The sequence below is a fragment of the Cuculus canorus genome, chromosome 2 (genome assembly GCF_017976375.1).
Source record: "Cuculus canorus isolate bCucCan1 chromosome 2, bCucCan1.pri, whole genome shotgun sequence".
Taxonomy (NCBI): domain Eukaryota; kingdom Metazoa; phylum Chordata; class Aves; order Cuculiformes; family Cuculidae; genus Cuculus; species Cuculus canorus.
In genome coordinates this window covers 133,801,445-133,823,377 of record NC_071402.1, presented here as the reverse complement: position 1 = coordinate 133,823,377, position 21,933 = coordinate 133,801,445, and the positions used below count along the sequence as shown (strand labels likewise).

The 21,933-nt window shown below is 42.2% G+C and overlaps 1 protein-coding gene across 2 annotated transcripts; it reads right to left on the bottom strand.

Annotated features, from left to right (window-relative positions):
- Nucleotides 1-1,268: 1,268 nt before the first annotated feature.
- ASNS (asparagine synthetase (glutamine-hydrolyzing)) lies at nt 1,269-21,545 on the bottom strand. Of its 2 annotated transcripts, none has more exons than XM_054060297.1 (12): nt 21,279-21,545; nt 19,811-20,078; nt 13,370-13,607; nt 11,794-11,979; nt 11,393-11,494; nt 9,348-9,475; nt 8,411-8,537; nt 6,869-6,975; nt 6,426-6,526; nt 3,609-3,690; nt 3,195-3,350; nt 1,269-1,874 (listed from the first exon to the last, which is right to left on the bottom strand). In XM_054060297.1, the coding sequence occupies exons 2-12, from the start codon at nt 20,057-20,059 to the stop codon at nt 1,665-1,667; spliced, it is 1,686 nt and encodes a 561-aa protein (XP_053916272.1). In that variant the 5' UTR covers nt 20,060-20,078; nt 21,279-21,545; the 3' UTR covers nt 1,269-1,664. The 2 variants fall into 2 exon arrangements, with proteins under 2 accessions (XP_053916272.1, XP_053916271.1); XM_054060296.1 differs by having other exon boundaries at nt 19,811-20,093; nt 21,279-21,543.
- Nucleotides 21,546-21,933: the final 388 nt, after the last annotated feature.

The following is a 21,933-nucleotide window of genomic DNA, read 5'->3' as shown; positions in this document are numbered from 1 at the left end:
GTGTTGTGCTATTTTTACTTTAGACAATTACTACTTGCTTATCATCTTGGCCTTGGGAAGTTTACAGTGAGCAGTAAATCTTATCTTTACATATCCATACCTAATCACCATACTCTTGTGTTCCTTTCCTGAGTCAAAATGTACTTTATTGCTTCAAAGAAATCCAAAAAGACAAGCACATGGCCCTTAAGTAAAGCAGGCTTTACGAACTTATTACTCTTACTCATCATACATTCATAAACAACAGGTATGTGCAAATTTATGTCAAAATATGGCCAGTACAGGCCATAGCCAGACAGTTCATAGCCAGACAGTTCATGGGCTTCATGGTACCACTGAGAGGTTTCAGTAAGTTTTCTGGAACAGAGATCCAAACATAGGATTAGGGAGGAGTAATAAACAAACAATCAATCATTTCGGTAAGATTCTAAACCAGAACTGCTTTTATTTTATCTTTTAAATAACAATTGACTTTGGTTTCCTGGCCAAGAGGGACAATAAACTAGACTTCTGTCTTCATAAAGACCATGATGCTAATCAAGTAAATTTGCAGCATGTTTTTTTTTTTGATCACCATTGTGTTTAAGTTACCTTTAAAAAAGTAGCCCCCGTGCCTAAGTAATTAATAAAAAGTTGTCCTGGGTAAAAAGTAATTTCTTTTTCAGTAGGGTATTAGAAGTTCTTGTGGGTTTTGAAGAAGCTCTTTATCCATTTTTCCAGGCAAAGTGTCTGATCCCACTGTCTTCAATAATGCTTTGTCTGAGTAAAATCTGGGGTTAACAGAGTTGGTTCACCACACATTCGGCCACCTACAGTTGAGCAGCAACATGGTCTACCTTTTCATCATACAAGTGGAAAAACTGTCACAATAAGTGAAAAGTTTCATGCAACTTCCATCAGACTGATGGGATCACCCAGTTAACACCCTATTTTCAAGAATAATAAACACATTTAAAAATTGAAGCCCTTGAGTCCAAAACAAAGGCATAACTTGGCTTCTCTTCTCTGTTCTGCTCTTTGATAACACTCAAACATCTTTAGACTGTTGGTATATTTACAAGATTCAAAACAGACAGCTGGTGGCTTTACAGTAATAAATAAAATTCCCATTCATTTCATAAAGTAACACCCAGCACCATCGCTACTATAAACTCTAGTAAGCATCTCTGCATAGCTATATCTCAATACCTTTTGAAAACCAAACCAAGGCTTTTGGGAATGCTTAGAAAGACATTCAGAATACAATAATGTAGACTATTCCCACAGCAAGGAACTATCTAGGGCCAAATTTCTCTTTGCTCAGAGGGCCTGCAGTAGTTTACATCACAGCCTTATTCAAGTCCTCAAGACAGAACTCATATTGAAATGTATTAAATGACTGCAAAAATTAATACAATTGAGGTCACATAAGGAACAGATCTGCCAAACAAGGTAGTTCCTTGTCTATAAAGTATTTTCCCATGAATTACAAAGTTTTGGTACATCAGGGTGAATTTTTAACAGTATACCAACCACAGAAAGCTCTTATTTCTAACAGCATTGTCAAAATGCATCTTAAAGACCATTTAAGCTTTAGGTTTGAGTAATTTGTCTGGGTTGTTTTTTAGAGCAGAGTGCATACAAATTGCTTGCAGCACTTCTATTTGAGGGATTATTTCTGCAGCCTATTCTTGGGTAGCTGACTTGTAATGTTTCAACGTGCGAGCAGAAGGATCAGTAGCTTTAACCCATCTTGGCATCCAGTAGTGGGGCAGCCAGTTGCTTTGCCCTGGGTAGTGCTTTTCAAAGATCTGGCGGTAGTAATAGCTTTCTTTTGTTTTAGGAGGATTGAAAGGATATTTCTCCGCTGCCTTTTCCAGCAGAAGGTCATCAATCTACAGACATAAGCAAAACTCAAGTTAAGCTGCAAACATATTTAACTTTTACAAGGCAATTTGCTTCAAGTTCAAGAGACACAAGGATTCACCAACCATGGAGTGCCCATAAGTTTTTTAAAAAGTGTCTTTTCTAGAGGTAGAGGTTTCTAGAGGCGAATTTTGGTCATAGGCTCCCTTGATCTTTGTGAATACATAACTATATTTGCCATGCTGTTAATACCACTCTCTGCACTATATGGGAAGCCTGCTTCTCTTCGAGTTACAATCATCTTTACTAGTAAACTGACAAAAATTCAATTCCTATCCTTCTCTTTCCTGCAAATTAACTGGAACAACTTAAAGCAGTCTTTCAGCCATGAAAATGGCTTCCTGGATTGTTTTTTTTTCAGCTCCCAGAGAGCTGTTGACTCTGCTTGTATATCCAAGTTTTAAGCAACAAAAAAACTGGGATGCAGAGGCAAGGATGCCTGCAGTTGCTGAGTTGGCTAAGAAAGGGAGGATGAGTGGTTGCATCAGTGGAGGCAATTTCTAAAGCAGGTTGCTTCCACTGCCAACATGATAACTACTCACAGACAAGAAATTAACTTGCCCCTACACATCCATACAAGCTACATGTACTTCCTTGTGGATACAGAGAAAAAAAAGAAGGGAAGCAAGCAGTTGGTGGTAGGACAGACAAGCACCTGTCCACAGGCTCAACTACTCACATTTCTCTAGAACAGAGCTCTGGTGTAAAATAGGTGTTATTCCTTCTTCTCAATGATTAAACTACCTCTGTATATCAGAGATTATTACTCTTTGTCCGAAGCCAAAATGCTCTAAATTGTTCATTGGTTAGCAATGCAAGTAGACACCTTCAAAAGCAGAGGGGCTTAGCTAGACATTGCTGGGAAAAACAAACTACATTAACAAGAAATGACATTATAAAATCATTATGGTGTTACTCAGCTGTAGAGTAAGTTCATGCAAATGCCTTCAGCTGAAGCAGATGCTTTGCATGTAACCCAGAAATTGTGTTTGCAGAGACACAATCCAATTTGCAATCCAGATATTTAAATGATGCTCATTTCCTCACACAGTCATTTCTGTCAGACTCTAGCTTTCTTTGTATCTGATTTTAAATGTCTTCAACCAACTCAGACAGATAGAAGACCATTGATTAATGTTTATCTTGCTCCTCTACCATGAAGCTCAAGCTACTGTCATACTCAGATTTATTCTCCTAACTAAACATGTAAGCTGCCTCTCCTTGGCAGCCATATCTAATATACCTAAATGTGAAAGACACACACACACACAAAAAAAGTGGTATTGTACCTGTTGATCAATATAGTCCTGAAGAAAAGAAAACCAGGATTTCTTTACTGATGCTATACCATCACTGAAAGCTTCTTTGGGTCTCCAGAGTATTTCTTTGGGAAGCAAGTTGGAATCCTCAAAGGACTCTCTTAAAAGGTATTTTTCTATTCCATTCTGTTTGCAGAAAAACAAGATGTCATGAGTCTCAGGAATTGCAGTACAAAGATCTGGCTTTAAATGCTTAAGAAATGGTTTTCTTTCAGTCTGATCAGAAAAGGGTACCCAGTAGTCCAACAATTCAGCAACATACTTAAGACCATGCTTGACTTTGCGTGGAGGACTTAACCATTGAATTCAGCAATTTGGTCATACTTAGACTACAAATCAGTGAATTTGTAAGCTTACATTTGGGTCCAACGTAGTTTTACACACCTTTGGTATTCGCAGCTCTGCCGGTAGGGATAAATAATATGAAGTAAACCGATGATCCAAAAATGGGACTCTCAGTTCAAGACTAAACAGGGAAAATAAATGGAAAAGATGCTCGATTAATCCACTAAGTTATCTACTTAGGAATTCCGTAACAGTTAACCTGCCTCTGTCTTTCACATCAACACAAGGTTTTTCTGCTTTTACTTACAAGAAATTTCACTTGTATATTCATGACTATCTGCATTTAATTCATCAGTTTAGAAAGTGAAGTATATGGTCTCCACAGATTATATAAAGATCTCTGATTTATGATGCCATCTGCTGGGCAGCTTCTAGTAAAGAAATTTAACTACAGTCCTGCAGGATTTGCAACAGCCATTGCTCCACATAAGCAAAAATATACTGAAAAAGAATCCTGTTGCCTCCAGAGAAGTACTAAGTTTCTCACTGGGATTCGCATCAGCACTTGTAAAGAAGTCACAGAACCAAGTAAAGATTTCTGCTGTCATTTCTGAAAGCCACATTTTCGATAAACAACAAAAAGAAGCCCACATGGACACCAATAAGCTATTGACTGCTGATTTTGTACAAGTTCTCTCCTACACCAGTGGCAGATACACACATACAAAGTCTTCCTGCTTACATTCTCTTATGCGTACCATAGCTTCTAAGGACACTGAAGGTAGCAAATAAAATTACAGTAACCGTGTCTTCAGTAGGAAGAAACCCCTTTTAGTGTTTCCTCAAGAGAAATTATGGTGCCCATCTTCAAAGTCAAATGGAGATGTTATACTGCATTCTAGTAATTTCACTGTCTCTGAAGCTTCTCTTGTGATAAAAAGCTTCAACTACTTCAGGTAATACCCACATTACAAAAGTATTGACAAGATTTGCGTTGCAAGTCTTTCCCTACAGTCATTCTTTTCTAACTAATAAAGATACTTTCATCCTTTCTCCCATGATTTCCTCTCTACTCTTAATTCCTCCCCCTTGTCTCCATAAATCCAAACAGTTTAAATTCAGTTTTTATTTGTAAGTAGGAGGGTTCTTTCTTCCTAGCAGTTCTGTGAAGCTGAGTCCAGCTTGTCTTCAAGAAATGGCAACTGTCCAAAGAAAAGCAGCCAAAGTGTGATATTAAACAGCCTTGAATAGTGGCCAAATTTTTCAGCACAAAACACATTATGAGGCAAACAGCAAGGCTCCTGCACCCTGTCCATCTTTTAGATAGGAAAGGGAAACATAAGGTTATAAAAACCTGAGCAAATCATTTTGTGGCAGGGTCAAATACACAATGCAATTTTCTTGATCAGCAAGTTGTTTACTTTGCCAAAGGTACCATCTTTTTCTTATCTGTAGATGGCCTCCCAACATCTATTCTCCTTTATTTATTTCTGCCGCAAAATAATGCTATTTTCCATAGTATACAACTGGGCGATTCTTTAAGGTATCAGTCACACAAACTGTATACTAACATCTCTTTATTACAGTCAGCTACCCAAGTCAACCCACATATCTTTCTCTTTTGGTGTGTATTTTAGTTCTTCATATGCATGCTGATTGTCAGATTCAACATTCCTCTTTGCCTAAACTTTAAAACCACAAACTCAAATAAAACCTTGCCATTCTTCTTTAACTCTGTATTTTTATTTCTAATTCACTGCTTCTATAAATGTCTGTGCAATCCCAGACAAAAGATATTCGCTGCATAAGCTGGAAACAGTTGGCTCTACAATCACAGAAGACAAGACTAAATTTTGCGGTGTGGTTTGCTGTTACTCAAATTACTTCAGGCTACAACTTCAATTTTAAAGTCACAGAATCACTTAGATTCAAAAAGACCTTTAAGATCACTTAGTCCAACTGTAAACCTAACACTGCCAAGTCCACTGCTAAACCATGTCCTTAAGCACCACAACTACATGTCTTTCAAATACCTCCAGGGATGGTGACTCAACCACTTACTTGGGCAGCCTGTTCAAGGGCTTGACAACCCTTTGGGGAAAGAAATTTTTCCTATTACCCAATCTAAAATTCCCCTGGAATAATTTGATCCCACTTTCTTTTGGCCTATCATTTGCTACTTGGGAAAAGAGACTAACACTCGCCTTGCTACAACCACATTTCAGGTAGCTGTAGAGATAATGCCTCCCCGCAACCTCCTTTTCTCCAAATTAAGCAGTCCCAGCTCCCTCAACCAGTCCTCGTAAGACTTATGCTCCAGACCCTTCATCAGCTTCATTGCCCTTCTCTGGATAGGCTTCAGCACCTCAAGGTCTTTCTTGTAGTAAGAGGCCCAAAACTGAACACAGTATCCAAGGCATGGCTTCACCAGTGTCCAGTACAGGGGGACAAAAACTTCCCTACCCCTCCTTGCCACACTAATTCTGATATAAGCCAGGATGCTGTTGGCCTTCTTGGCCACTTGGGCACACTGCTGGCTCATATTCAGCCGGCAGTTGACCAGCACCCTCAGCTTCTTCCCTGCAAGGCAACTTTCCAGCCCTTCATCCCCAAGCCTGTAGTGTTGCATGGGGTTGTTGTGCCTCAGGTGCAGGACCTGACACTTGGCCTTGCTGAACCCCATAGAGCTGGGCTTGGCCCATCGATCCAGCCTGTCCAGATCCCTTAGTGGAGCCTTCCTTTCCACTCCTGTCCCACTTGGTATCATCTGCAAGCTTATTCTGCACTGAGTTCGTTCATTCAGATCATTCATAAAGATATCAAACAGAACTTGCCCCAACACTGAGCCCTGGGGAACACCATTTGAAAATCTTTAAAATCACACAAGTCCTCAGGATCAAAGAGACTATGGTTTACCCGTGTGCTGCAGTAGTTCTGTCTGCACGAAGAACATCAAACAGGTACAGCTCTTTCAGAAGCCTCTCACTCTCTTCTGCAGCTTCTTCAGGAGATGGTGCCTGTAAGCAGACATGCATGTAGCCTACAGACATAACATAGCTGCGCAGAGTGATCCATTACTTACTGTCCAGTGTTTAAGTTGTAATAAACACTGAGTGACCTCAGAACTGGCAAAGACCATGTATAAGAAATAAGTCTCGGGAATTCTGAAGTTTAAAACCAGTTTTTTTTTAAATGATTAAATTGAATGCCTTGGATTTTATGACACCTCAGGAGAAATACACATAAAATATACAGCTATGACAACTCTCAAACTTCACACTTTGAAATCTCAGCAGAGACTTTCTGTTGAAGGGGAGGACAAACAGCTCAAGAGCTTTCTGTATAGTGAATATATTTACCTTATGGAAATATATATATCCTTGTGTCAGCTCATCTGATCCTTCTCCTGAAAAAATGACCACACTGTCTGTTTTCTTCCGTATATATTTGGAGACAAGATACATACCTCAAAAAAAAAAAAGTATAAAGTTATTAAAATACAGCTACATGCTACTATATGCAGTTAGTACAGTTTTAAATTTAGAGTTTAGCATTATAGAAGTTTCACTTCTAGGCTACTCTCTTATGCAGCAAACAACCGCATACAATGACATCTCATTGTTACTCAAAAGCCATCAACAGCCACATAAACCAAGTGCTGCAAACACATCTAAACTGTGGACTTCTACTGAGCCCTCAAAATATCAGAAATAAGTGTGTGTCTGTGGTCCTGGGAACAGTGGAGGATTCCCGTGGGAACACATATAGTTGTTCTGACTCAGTTCAAAATTAAGCACATAATTAATTCCAGCACAGTCCTGAACAAACCCTCCAGCTTTGAACTACAGAACTATCAGCAAAAGTTGCTGCTTAACTCTCTGCCAATGTAGGTTGAGCTGGATGAAGCCCCTTTTTCAATTAGTTTTCTAAAAACAATTATTTATTAATCAGAATTTTGCCTTCCTCTCATTACATTTTTCCAAACAATGTGCTTCTATAACAAACGTAGTAGAGATCTAAGTAGAAGGATCTAGTTCATTATTTCTCATAGTAAGCAGTAATTACAAATAAACACAATGCATAAAAAATTGCCTCTATTTTTTAATATTTTTTTCAACATTTCACATTGCAAAGTCCTATCTTCATGTACCACATTCCACTCAGTGACCTGTGTTTTCAAAACTGTGTTGCCTATTTGGCTTATTAGCTTTTTTGACAATGTTTTAGGCTGACACAACATTAACTGGGTAAAATGTCATAGCTGGCATTACACAGAAGGTCACATTGAATTACAATGTTTCACTCTTATCAGGCTGGCAAGCCTTTGTAAGAAGCTGCTGGTTACTTCCTTCATTTCTCATAATCAAACACACATAAGATGGCAGTGGGGTTGGAATTACATGATCTTTAAAGTCCCTTCCAACACAAACCATTCTATGATTCTATGAAATCTACCAGGCTTAAGTGCCCATGTGTTACTACAGGGTGACAAGAATACTTCACTTCAGCATTAAAGTTATGCAAGGAATAGGTTAATCATAACTGCTTTGCTAACATTATTATCAGTAACGCAGATAACCTGTAAATTTTCTCCCTTCCTCCAAGGCTCATACTTATCAGAGCAGAAAACCTAGACCTGTAGACCTAATGTTTCTTCTTCACAGAATTTTTATTTTTCATCCCAAAGCTTCAGGAACATGGTTTTGTACAGTTGATGACTTTGAAACTAGTAACGGGTTTTGCCTCAGTGTAGTATCACAGGCAAGACCAGGGAGCCCAACTTGGGAGTTCCAGTTTCCAGGTTCTGTGATGGCTAAAAAATCTAGTAGATGACTATATGAGTTTGCATAAAATTTTATTAGGTGATATAAAGCAGAGATTGTTTTTCAGAAAAATCTTACCAATTGAAGCTCTTACTGTTGTTATATCATAGGTTTCCAAGGAGAAGATAACCTCCTCTATTGCCTGAATTCCCTCTTCAGTATTAAATATTACTTCATGATGTTCACTGCCTATATGTGCTGCCACCTGTTTGTAAAAGGTCACAATAATGCATTGCTTTTCAATTAAAACATTTTTAAACATACATTGTGTTTAAAACACACACATTGAAAGAAAGCATCAGTTCCCTTCCGCCACAGTGAGAATTATAAGACGTGAGGCCAAGAAAAGATGATACGGTAGCAGTCCATTGGACTTGCAGTGGTACATTCACCAGAGGGAACGTAGTCTCCCTACTTACAGTGTTCAATCATGATTACAACAGAGCATCCAGCTACTTGCCCAAAGCATAACAGAATCTGTAAAGGCTCTGAGTACTCTGGATATTTGTCCTGAAGAGAAAAAGCAGCTCAAGCACCATGGCAGACCGAATACCTAAAGGGTCCCCCAGATACCAAACACCTTGTACAAGGCTCTTAAGTCAGTAAACTGACAACTTACAATATTTAACATATATACAAATGCCATAGCACAGGAACCATAACATGGAGATTTACCCTAAAAGCCAGAGTCAGAATTGAGACAGCTCTGAAGAATCTTCCTTTTGGTAATAATGCAATGGAAGTCTGTCACAGAAGTCTTCCAAATGCAATGGAAATCTGTCACAGAAGTCTTCCAAATGCAAAACAAAACAGGTAAGTCTCAACTACCTCTTTCATAAGATTTAACTAAGCAGAAAATGTCGTACTAAATGATTTACTGCAAACTGATTCACACCATAGCAACACATGAATATTCACTACTACTATTAATACCGTACTATGAAGTTAGCACCATTACTATACACTGCTTAGCACTCAGTAGCTCAGAACAAACTGAAAACAACACTTGCTATACCTTTCTGGCAGCCACTAAGTCAGGACTATTTTCCATCCCAATTGCAAAGGTTTGTAATGGATAATTGATGTTGATTTCTTTCATCAGTTTCAGAAGAACAGCTGCAACCAAGCTGGAATCTAAGCCCCCTGCCAACAAAACAAATTATTTGTTTAAGTGTTTGATTTTTGTTTCCCCTTAAGGACACTGACTCTAGATAGCAGAAAGTCACGACTAGGCTTCAGTATTTCTTGCAGAAGTGAACATTTACCTTTGCTTAACAAGGGAATTGGGCAACTTTAGTGGAATGCCTTCAGTGACAGTTACAGTACTTTTGGTGTCAGGAGCACCAATGGAAATCCTTCTTTTAAGATACAAGGAAAATATTCTGAAAAGACTGTACCACTACAGATCACACCCTTTCTCAACTCTGCTATAATGTGATTCATTCTCCATTTTAAAATTGCTCTTTATCCTCTTCTTACCAAAACATTTGATACTCTACTCACAGAACTATGTAATTTTTTTTCTGTTGGCTGTTCAAACAAAAAAAATCAAGTAAAAGAACAGAACATTTACTATAAGGATTCCACTCTTCCCCAACCATATTTCAAAAGTGTTTCACATATTTTGAGTGGAATTAATTTTTTAAACAGCACTTAATAAAGTGAAAACGTTCATTAGTGACATTCTTTTTTTTCCTCCTCCTCTTTCCCAGAGGATGACAGCGGAAGAATTCGAACAGTTTGGAAAACAAACAACAAAGTAAACCCAAGAGATACACAAGATGCCCAGATGTTCTCTGAGGCTCCACCTTTTTATTCAGAGCAGCATTCATTAATCATTAGCAGTTTTGCTAATCCTTCACTACTTCTGCTCCTCTGCAGTATTGAGCAAACTGCAATACCTGCTCTCCCAACACGCTCCGGCAGTTCTGATAAGCACAAGACAAAACCCTACTCTCTGTTTCCTACAGTCTGCATGCGTTTTTTCAGCAGAGCGCACCAGCATCCATTCCCACCCTGACACTCTTTGTGGGCACACTACCTTGTAAAAAATCTCCTTCTGTGGAAAACTACACACAGAGTGTGAGAAAAGGAGAGCACAGAAATCAAACTGAGTGCTTAGGATGTAGAAATCAGGGAATAAAATGCTGAGCTTCCACTGTGAAGTTGCAGGACTCCCTCCCTGATTGGAGACAAAAGCACTTCTCCCAACTGTGATGCTCCAAACATACTCAAAATTGCGAAGAACTGAGATACTCTGCTATTATACCAGCACAAGCACTTAGTTTTGCTACTAATACACTCTGCATGTGCATCTGAGGAGTTGCTGACTGACTGTCTTCTAATTTTATATCTGAAATTTGAGATTTGAACTGGCTTTTTACCGAGGCTGGAATCTTCCAGCTCTGTGTATCTCCCCATTTTCATTTACCTCCCTCCTACTTTTTATGATGCCACAGTAAGGAAATGATCGAACAGTATCTCCTAGTCAGTTCTCTCTCATTGAAATGCATGTTTAATAGAGTTCATGACAAATGAGTGTAATTACTGATGTTCAATGCATTCACGAACAGCATAACAGAACTCTAACAACAAGCACAAAGTGCTACAAACGCACAGGAAATCAGATGTCAGCCCCATGGCTACAAAGTCTGTGAAGTACCTCTGTAACACTGAGCCACCAGACCACAACAGTGATCAGCTAAGTTGGTGAACAAGTTACTGCACCACAAGCTATTACCGTACCTGAAAAAGTATAGCAAATATTTTTGGTCTAGATGCTCCCCTGCAGTTAAAAATGGTCAGTGTCTCAACAAGCCAACATCCCAGCACAGTATAAACTTTAAAAGTCGAAGACTTTCAGTACACTCATAAACTGATAAAACTTCAGCACAAACTTTATCAAAACTTTATAACAAGTTGCCTGTTGTGAAAAGCAAGCGAAGATTCAGATCACTTCAGGTACATTCCAGCACAACAGTTGGAATGCTTTCCTTTAACTGGTAGAGGATGGGCAAAAGAGAGAGAAGACACAGAATCATGGTGATTCTTGCTACTTACCTGACAAGAGACAACCGATCCTTCTGTGAGCCATCAAACGTTTTTTAACGGCATTTTCAAACAGAATACGAATGTTGCTTTTCACCGTTTCAAGATCAAAGCCTGCCCAGAACAGAAGAGAAAAAAAAAACAACCCCAAGATGTGTTACTTAGCCTTTGCTGGATTATGCCATTAGGAAACAAAGATATTTGTCTAAATTTTCTTTGATAATGAGGGCATGCAAGTTCATCTTTGTACATGACTGCCTACAAAATCAATGCGCAAGCCCCTATGTTATAAAAGTTCTTCTAGGTTTTTTTTAAATGGCAGTTTTTAAATCATCAATGCAAATTTCATATTCAAAGATTATAATTTTTTCACTTTTTAATCAGAGTAAGTAGCAAACGCTTTGCTGTACTACCTGAAGGCAGAGTTTCCACTGTATCACATGCCGCATGGAGTGGTTCATCTTTATAGCTATGAAATTTCACTAATTCCACTGATGCAACCTTGCCAGACGGCTTTAAATCCAACACTTCATAATGACCAGGGAGAAATGGTTCCACTTTAGGACATAAGGATGTTGAATGCTTTAAGTTGATAAGTCCTACAGATAAAATCGGGAAAAAAAAAAGTTTTTCACCTAGGATGGTTAAGTTATACCTCACTCAACAGCCTCTGCACTAACACTATATACAAATATTTTCTCCAGATCCTCAATTAGATATTAAAAACTATAATTTCAAGTCTGAGACTGCTCTGGCTGGAGCATAATTCTGATTCTGGCAGGTTGCATACATAGATCTAAGCCATCTTAAGCAGATGCAAGTAACACAGAAAGGAAGCCAGCAAGTTTTACTAATTGGTACATAGCAGTTTATCCCTGCAAGCATTAAGAGCAGCATTTTTCTAATTGACTACATGATGTCCAGGTCAAGGTGTAATACGGTTATGAGAATTCAAATAAAAATAATAACTGATTTTGTGTTTAAAATTAAGTGTACTCAAGCTGACATGGGGTTTGTAATAAACTACATCACAGAAGTGATTGCTTAATTAACACTGATTCATAAATTTCATAACTTATCAGTTCCAGAACGAACTATGCCACTGCTTATGAATGCCAAGAATCAAACTTGTGGCCAAACCTCATTTCCAGTCCTCTTAGCAAAGAAGATATTTTGCACTGGCTGGGCACCTGGATGCCACCTAAGCAACTCCACAGAAGAGGTACTGAATTGCTGTTAAGAGAGGGACTGGTCATGCACTGTGATGGTTATAGGACACGGTCCCTAAAATATTCACTTCCCTCCTTCCTTCCCAAGAAGCAGAGACAGTACAGCTCCTCTAATACTTAGTACAACTATTAGATGAGTAAATCTGCACTGGAGCCTGGTAACAAAATTTATATATAGTAAATAGGAGAAATACACATAATCCTGGAAGTCAATTTCAGCCAAAGAGCATTTGAGGAAATAAACTCCCTTTTGGCACTGTTTGGATTTGTTTATGCAAGTGTCAAGACTAGGGACAATTACAGTCCAGGAAATTTCAGCAGGGTTTTAAGATTCTTGGCTTTTACAGATTAACAGCTCTTATGGCTTTATTTCCCAGCCTACTATAGAAGACCAGGAACAAATTCTTATTTAATTTATCGTAGCACATATCTAACCTACGTCTATAGACTACATTTAACTTTGGGGCAACATAAAACATCTTGGGCTCAGTACTGCTATGGTTTCAGAATACAAAAAATTATAACATTAAATAAGCAAGTTATTTTAGAGATATTAAGGACAATTAAACATCTTAGAGGTTTACCATCTGTCGGTTTTGTTTTAATGATGTGTAATTCTTGTAATACTAAATACAGTTCATTTATTACTGAATTTACAATTCTCTTTCTCTTCACTCTTAACGGAAAAAGCCTGACAAAGAAGTTTGTCTCTGACAACAACACTGAAGATTATTTAGGCACTAAACACAACTGCTTTTACCTTTTGCCTCAGAACAGACACCCAAAAATCCATCATCAGTCAGCACCTTAAACAGTGGTCTGACTCCATAGGTATCTCTTGCCAGAAACACTTTTCTGTTTGCAGTGTCAAGAAGGATGAAAGCAAATACACCATCTAGCATGGATGCTGTTTGTTCTATTCCTCCTCTGTTGTAAAGATGAAGGATAACCTCACCATCCACTAATGTTTGATATTCAAATCCAAACTGCTTCTGCAGCTAGGAAAAAATACAAAGAAAAACATGAATGAGCATTTGCAAACATCGACTGGTTATTAACTGAAAAAATAACACCATTCATGTAATTGTTTAATAAGAAAACTAAGTGGGCTTTTTATGCACAAAAAATTTCCCTCTGCCTTAATTTTCCTCCATTCCTTAAGCTAACCTTTTCATTCTGCCTGTACAGATGGAGTGGAGGAGGAAGAAATAAGCTGTCAGACTTAAGTCAGATCAAATATTCTTCATGTTCTAGCGGTGTCATAGAATCATAGAATCACCAGATTGGAAAGGACCCATCAGATCATCGAGTCCAACCATTCCCAACACTCCCTAAACCATGTCCCTCAGCACTTCATCCACCCGTTCCTTAAACACCTCCAAGGGAAGGTGACTCGACCACCTCCCCGGGCAGCCTCTGCCAGTGCCCAATGACTCATTCTATGAAATTTTTTTTTCTATTATCCAGCCTGAACCTCCCCTGGTGGAGCTTCAGGCCATTCCCCCTTGTCCTGTCCTCTGTCACTTGGGAGAAGAGGCCAGCTCCCTCCACTCCACAACCTCCTTTCAGGTAGTTGTAGAGAGTAATAAGGTCTCCCCTCAGCCTCCTCTTCTCCAGGCTCAACAACCCCAGTTCCCTCAGCTACTCCTCTTAAGACTTGTTCTCCAGCCCCCTCACCAGCTTCGTTGCTCTTCTCTGGACACACTTCAGAGTCTCAACATCCTTCTTGCGGTGAGGGGCCCAGAACTGAACACAGTATTCCAGGTGCAGTCTCACCAGTGCTGAGTACAGAGGGAGAATAACCTCCCTGGACCTGCTGGTCACACCGTTTCTGATACAAGCCAAGATGCCATTGGCCACCTGGGCACACTGCTGACTCACGTTCAGTTGGCTGTCAACCATTACGCCCAGGTCCTTCTCTTCCGTGCAGCTCTCCAGCCACTCTTCCCCTGGTCTGTAGCACTGCACTGGGTTGTTGTGCCCCAAGTGCAGGACCCGGCATTTGGCCTTGTTAAACCTCATGCCATTGGCCTCAGCCCAGCAGTCCAGCCTGGTCAGGTCCCTTTGCAGAGCCTCCAGTTTCATTCTTGCTGTCCCCAGCTGTACTCACCCCGACTTGCTCTGTGTTGGTGTACTGCCAGTCCTCTCCAGCACACCATATCTCAGTCGCTGGAGTCCCACCTCCAGGCTCATTCCCAACTAGCCTGGTTTCCTCCCCCTCCCTCTTCACATCTAGTTTAAAGCTTTATTTAAGAGCCTAACTAGATTTTTAGAAAGTACTTTAGTCCCCCTAGGAGACAAGCGTGTCCCATCCGTAGTAAGGAAGCCTGGGGGGTGTGTGGGTCACTCCATGATCAAAGAATCCAAAGCCTCTCTCCTCACACCAGGCTCAGAGCCAGGCATTAATCAGCTGTTTGTCCTTGACCTCCTGTTCCTTATTCCTTAGTGTTGGGATGGAACTAAAATTCCTTTAAATTTCTTTCAGTATCTACCAGGTAGGGGAAATAGGGTATTTTAATAAAACAATAAAGTCAAGAAATCCCACAAATCCAATGCTTTAGCATTTTAACTTAAGTGTTTTGGGTTTAATTGTAATTTACAGGGCAAAGTCTTGGATCAAATTGAGTCAATATTAAAACAACAAAGTCACTGCCCTAAACAAGACGCTTGTTTCACCAATGATCCTTTCCTAGGTACATTTCAGCCACAAGCCTGAAAGAAAAATCTCCTTACAAAGATGAAGGATACATAACATAGTGAGAACAACCAAACAAATGCCTGCCGATGGCAATGCAAGCTTTGCATAATTAAATTCCCCTTAGGATTGTGTGTGTAGCACAATTGAGAGCAATTCTTACTGCTTTCAACAGAAGAAAGACCACAATGCAAAGCACAACATGTCTTACAGACTGTTAGTGCAATACATTTCACATGGATTGCAGGGCAAAGTGTATCTCACTTTGCAAACAGACAGATACTTAAAGACCGGAAAAAGTAAAAGGAAAAAAAACCACTTACCTAATCAGTCAAATGCCACTGATGTTACTGATGTCACTGACATCATTTACAGCAGCCTCACTCCAACTTCAAAAGTGTGATGTCAGAGGTACTAAGACATCTCAGATAATTCATGTTTCTGATACTACCAAGCTCAATTTATGATTAGTTTTAAGCATTCATTTTCAGCATAATTAAGAAACAGTCACAATTTTAAGCTACTTTACAGACCAAAGCTGGATGATCTGAATTGCTTCCCTTCACAAGTAACACAGTTGGCATGGACACCTCAGCACAGGGACTGAGGGACAGAGACAATGTTAGGCAGCAGCATCACACCCATCATGGACATGCATGTCTGCAAAAGGTGTGCCCAGGTGGAGGACTACCTGCAGGAGGCAGCTAAGGTGAGAAGGCTGCGTAACATCATGGAGGCTGAGAAGCAAGTAGATAGCTGGTTCCAAGCGCACTCTGCAATGGATTCACAACCCTCGACCAAAAAGGCAAAACCTCCTCCACCAGCACACACAGAAGGGAGGGGAGCAATAAGCCAGAAGAATGGAAGCTTGGAACGGCAAGGACCAGCAGGAGGAAGAGACTTCCCCCAAAGCCTGAGGTGCTCTTGCAGAACTGCTTCCCCAGTCTGCAGATTGAAAAGGCAAGATCCATCACATCTGGAGAGAAGCTGGAGCAGAGTAAGGCAGCTTAATTTGCTCCGTATTTACAACCAGCGCAACTAAGAGAAGGCACTTGGACTCTTCTGAGTTCTATGGAGGGACCCAGTTGCTGACCCAACCGGCTCTCCAGAGAGGTGTGCTGCTTACCAGGGTCTTGTATTAAGGACATCACCAAGAGACTACTGAGCCTTGTGCAGCTCTGCTGACTACTGTCCACTGCTGTTGTTTCATGTGGGCAGCAGTGATACAGCCAAGAGCAGTCCGAGGGATATCAAGAAGAACTACAAAGCCATAGGAGTGGCAGTAAGGGACTCTGGAGCTCAGGTAGTCTTTCTATCAATCCTCCTATCCGAAGGGTTTGAAACGGCCAGTCAAAGCTGGCAAATCAACAACTGTTTATAGAACTGGTGCTGCAGCCAGGAGTTTGGCTACTTAGACCATGGGACTCACTTTGAGAAAGCTGGCTTACTGGAGGCTGATGGGGCCCATCTGTCAGAGAAGGAGAAGAGCATCTTTGGTCATAGGCTTGGCAGTCTGGTGAAAAAGGCTTTAAACTAAAGTTGCCGGAAGAGGAAAACCTCAATCCACGCCACTCTGCCAGCACCAGCAATAGATGCCCAAAGCCTAAAGAAGGATCACAGGTCAGCAGGAGAGCACCTGAAGAGCAGCACAAAGGAATTCTAGCCACTCCAGCCAGTAAGTTAGCTTCATCAGGAGCCCAACTTAAATGCCTATACACAAATGCACATGGCATGGAAAAGAAACAAGAGGAGCTACAGACATGCATGTGCCTGCAGAACTATGGACTCACTGGTATCACAGAGACGTGGTGGGACAGATCCTATAACTGGACTGTTGGAATGGAAGGATACAGACTCTATAAGACGGACAGGCAAGGTAGATGAGGAGGTGTCACACTCTATGTCAAGGACCAGCTGGAGTGCATCTTCATCTGGGGATGGAAGAGGAGCCTACCAAGAGTTTATGGGTGAGGATTAAAGGGAGGACACGGACAAGTGACACTATAGTGGGTGTCTGCTACAGGCCACCCGATCAGGAACAGGGAGCAGATGAGGCCCTCTATAGACAGACACGCGCAGCCTCACGTTCACAAGCTCTGGTCTTCATGGAGGAATTCAGCCATGTCAATATCTGTTAGAAGGACAATATAGCAGGGCATAAGCAATCAGGAGGTTCCTGGAATGTGTTGATGGTAATTTCCTTCTCCAAGTGATAGAGGAGCCAATGAGGAGATGTGTTATGCTAGACCTTGTTCTTACCAACAGAGAAGGGTGGGGGGGAATGTGAAGCTCAAAGGAAGCCTTGGCTGCAGTAACCATGAAACAGTGGGAGTTCAAGATCTGTAGGGCAGCGGGGAGGGCGTGCAGCAAACTCACTACCCTGGCCATCAGGAGAGAAAGAAGACTTTGGCCTCTTCAGGGATCTGCTTGGTAGACATCCATGGAATAAAGTCCTGGAGGGGAAAGGGGCTCAGGAAAGCTGCTTAATATCCAAGGGTCACTTCCTCCAAACTCAGATGCAATGCATCCCAACAAACAGGAAGTCAGGCAAAAATGCCAGGAGGCCTGCCTGGAACAATGAACTCCTGGATAAATTCAAAACACGAAAAGGAAGCCTATAGAGGGTGGAAGCAATGACAGGTAGCCTCGGAGAAATACAGAGAAATTGTCTGAACAGCCAGGGATCAGGTTATAAAAGAATTGAAATGAAAGAAGCCCTGATAGAATTAAAGCTGTCCAGGCATGTCAAGGGCAATAAGAAAAGCTTCAGTGTTATGTCAGTGATAAAAAGAAGACTAGGGAGAGCGTGGGCCCTCTGCAGAAGGAAATGGGAGACCTGGTTAGCCAAGATACAGAGAAGTTAAGATACTTGATTACTTTTTTTGCCTCAGTCTTCAACGGCAAGGGCTCAAGCCACACTGCCCAGGTCACAGAAAGGAAAGGCATGGCCTGAGAGATCAAAGAACTGCCCACTGTAGAAGATCATCAGGTTTGAGACCATCTAAGGAATCTGAAGGTGCAAAAGTCCATGGGACCTGATGAGATGCATCTGTGGGTCCTGAGGGAACTGGAAGATGAAGTTGCTAAGCCATTACCCATCGTATTTGAGAAGTCATGGCATTCCAGTGAAGTTTCCACTGACTGGAAAACGGGAAACATAACCCCCATTTTTGAAAAAGGAAAGAAGGAAGACTTGGGCCGGTCAGTGTCACCTCTATGCCTAACAAGATGACAGAAGAGATCCTTTTGGAAACTATGCTAAGGCAACATGAGAAATAAGGATATGATTGGTGACAGCCAACCTGTCTTCATAAGGGCAAATCGCACCTGACAAATTTGGTGGCCTTCCACAACAGGATTACAGCATTGGTGGATAAGGGAAGAGTAACTGACATAATCTACTTGGACTTGTGCAAAGCATTTGACACTGTCCCACAAGACATCCTTGTCTTTAAATTGGAGAGAAGTGGATTTGATGGATAGACCAGTTGGTGAATAAGGAATTCACTGGATGGTTGCACTCAAAGAGTTGTAGTCAGTGGGTCAACGTCTAAGTAGAGACTGATGATAAGTAGCTTTCCTCAGGGTTCAGTATTGGCACCAGTGCTGTTCAAAATCTTTGTCAGCAACAGGGATGGTGGGATTCAGGGCACTCTCAGCAACTTTGCTTACAACACCAGGCTGAGTGGAGTGGTTGATATGCTGGAGGGAAGGGAGGCCACCCAGAGGGACCTGGACAGGCTTGAAAGATGGGCCTATGCAAACCTCATGAAGTTCAACAAGGCCAAGTGCAAGGTCCAGCACCTGGACTAGGGCAATTCCAAGCACAAATACACACTAGGCTGAGAATGGATTGAGAGCAGCCCCGAGGAAAAGGACCTGGGGGTGCTGGTCGATGAAAAACTCAACATGAACCCACAATGTGCACTTGGAAGACCAGAAAGCAAATCATATCCTGAGCTGCATCAAGAGAAGCGTGACCAACAAGTTGAGAGAGGTGATAGTGCCCCTCTACTTCACTATCATGAGACCTTACCTGGAATATCACATTCTGGTCCGGGGCCCCCAAGAGAAGAAAATGCAATACCTGACAGCTTAGAGAAGAACCTAAAATAACTGAAGAGAAAGACAGTCTAAAAGCATCTTCACTATAAAGACAGAAGAAGGAGAGAAAAGATGCCTGCAATCACTCTCCCCAAAAGATAATGAAGAATGTATGTATCTTTATTTCAAACCGACCGAACTTGAAGATACAGATACTTATTGCCCTTCTCGTCAATTAAAAAGTGATTTTTTTTTTTTTAGTATTAAAGAATGCTACTACCTAAACCATGACAGATTCACAGCTGATCACGATAATTTACTTCCTTTTAAATATGAGCCATTTGATAACGTCTAAATTTTTTCTGACCTCTAGTCCACCATGTATTAAACATTTTCTGAATAGCCACTAGTTTTGAAATAAAAAGAAAAATAAAAGTGCTGTATGATCCAACCAACAATTACCTGTTTGAAATTGTAGATTTCTCCATTGTAACACAGCCACAGATAGGGGAATTTCTTCACCCGGATAGGCTGCATGCCATATAACTGATCAACAACCGCGAGGCGGTGGAAACCAAAACAACAGTTGGTAAATCCATTGACATTCTCAAAACGAAATGCATCAGGACCTCTGTGTGCTATCTTCATGGCACTCAGGCATTGGACGGAAAGGCACTCATCGCTCCCAAACAGGGCCCAAATACCACACATGGCGAGGCTATTGATCTACCTGCAAGTGGAGAAACTGTTCAATAAAAACATAAACGTTATAAGCAAGAGCTGACACCTAGAAAACACAGATAATAAATGTAGACTATTAATTGTTTAAATATCAAGAGGGCTGATGCAAGAGAATGGCAGACTTGACTAATACAAGGTAAAACGCTGTTTGCCCAGAATATGATAAGCAACCTTTGGCAAGCAAGAAAGAAGGCTTAAGTTTACCTTCAGCTGCACCAAGGTTGTTTCTGATTTTTTTAACAGAGCACAAACGGAACAAATCATTGCTTCAACAGATCATACCCAATGCCCAATAACACCATCTCAATGGAAACATTAACAGGCCTTTCAGTATGTGAAGGGGGCTCAGAACAAAGACAGAGAGAGACTTTTTGCCAAGTCACAAGACAAGGGGCAATGGTTTCAAACTGAAAGAAGGTAGGTTTAGACTGGGCTCCCACAGCAGTATTTGTGGACCAGATGACGAAAATACGTAACGAGCATTGCTGGTGCAGCGCCACGCTCCCCTTGGCATGTGTTTTCCAGCTCCAGTGTCACTAAAGCTCAAGGCTTTGTGGCTCCCTGAATCCAAACCCTAAACTTGGGGCCGAGGTGCCGAGCACCATGGGTGGCCCAGATTAGAACAGTGTGGAGAGAGTAATGCTGGTGTAGTGTCATGCTCCCCTTGGCGCACATCTTTTCCAGCCTCACTGTCCCTGGAGACCTAGACCTTGCAGCTCCCCAAACCCCAACGCTAACAGATGGGAGAGGTGGGCTGAGGACCAACCTGCTAAGCAAGGGCGCAGGGAGCCTCAGCTGCCATTAGGCTTAGTGTTCCGAGAGCCACAAACCCTAGATCCCCAGGGACACCGGGAATGAGAGAAACATGCCAAGGGAAGCGCAGGCTGCGCTAACACTGCTCGCTTTGCATCGTTCTAATCCCAGCCCACCGCCGTGCCGTGGCTCCGTCTTAGCCACGAAGCCCCACTAGGTTTGGGATTCGGGGAGCCACGAAGCCTGCAGCTCCGGGGTCGCTGGGGCTGGACAAGGCACGCCGAGGCGGCTGAGCCTCGGCACGCGGAGCCGGGCTTCCCCGCAGGCGGACACGGCGCCGCTCCCGCCGCCGTTCCCGCAGTTCCCCCCACGCGGCCGCGGCGCGCCCCGCCCCGCCGTGCGCGCAGCCCCGCAGCCCCCCATCCCGCAGCCTCACCCCGTCCCAGTCACTGCCCGCGTCGCGGCGGGTGATGCAGGAAGCGGCTCTCGGCGGCGCCGGCTCCTCCCCCGCCGCCTGGTGAAACACGCCGCCGAGTTTCATCATTTAGGACGGAGGGGCGTGGCCGGGTCGCGTCAGAGGGGGTTCGCATTGGGCGTTAGGGAAAAATCCTTCACAGAAAGCGTTATCGAGCACTGGAACTGCCCAGGGAGGTGGTTGAGCCGCCGGCCCTGGAGGTGTTTAAAAGATGAAGTGCTCAGGGATGCGATTTAGGAGTAGACAGGTGCGGTTTGGCTTCATGATCTAAAAGGTCTTTTCCAGCCGTGGGATTCTATGAGACTATGACGCGACGACACCCGGGGCTGCGGCCACCACCTCGCCTCACACGCCGGGCTGGCGAGGAGTCACCGCATCACACTGCACCGCATCACACAGATTCGCATCGCAGAGCACCGCATCGCGTTACATAGCACCGCATCCCACAGCACCGCATCGCACAGCACCACATCGCACAGCACTGCATTGCATCACACAGCACCACATCACGCAGCACCGCATTGCATCACACAGCACCAATTCACACAGCACTGCATTGGATCACACAGAACTGCATCGCGTCACACAGCATCGCGTCACACAGCACCGCATCACA

What these genes read in the sequence shown, in the direction of transcription:
- ASNS (XM_054060297.1), bottom strand. Translation starts at nt 20,059, where the DNA reads ATGTGTGGTATTTGGGCCCTGTTTGGGAGCGATGAGTGCCTTTCCGTC. An exon ending in AGTGGAAACTCTGCCTTCAG is followed by an intron (nt 11,495 to 11,793) that starts GTAGTACAGCAA and finishes TGTTCTGGGCAG; the next exon opens with GCTTTGATCTTGAAACGGTG. An exon ending in ACTTAGTGGCTGCCAGAAAG is followed by an intron (nt 8,538 to 9,347) that starts GTATAGCAAGTG and finishes TTTTACAAACAG; the next exon opens with GTGGCAGCACATATAGGCAG.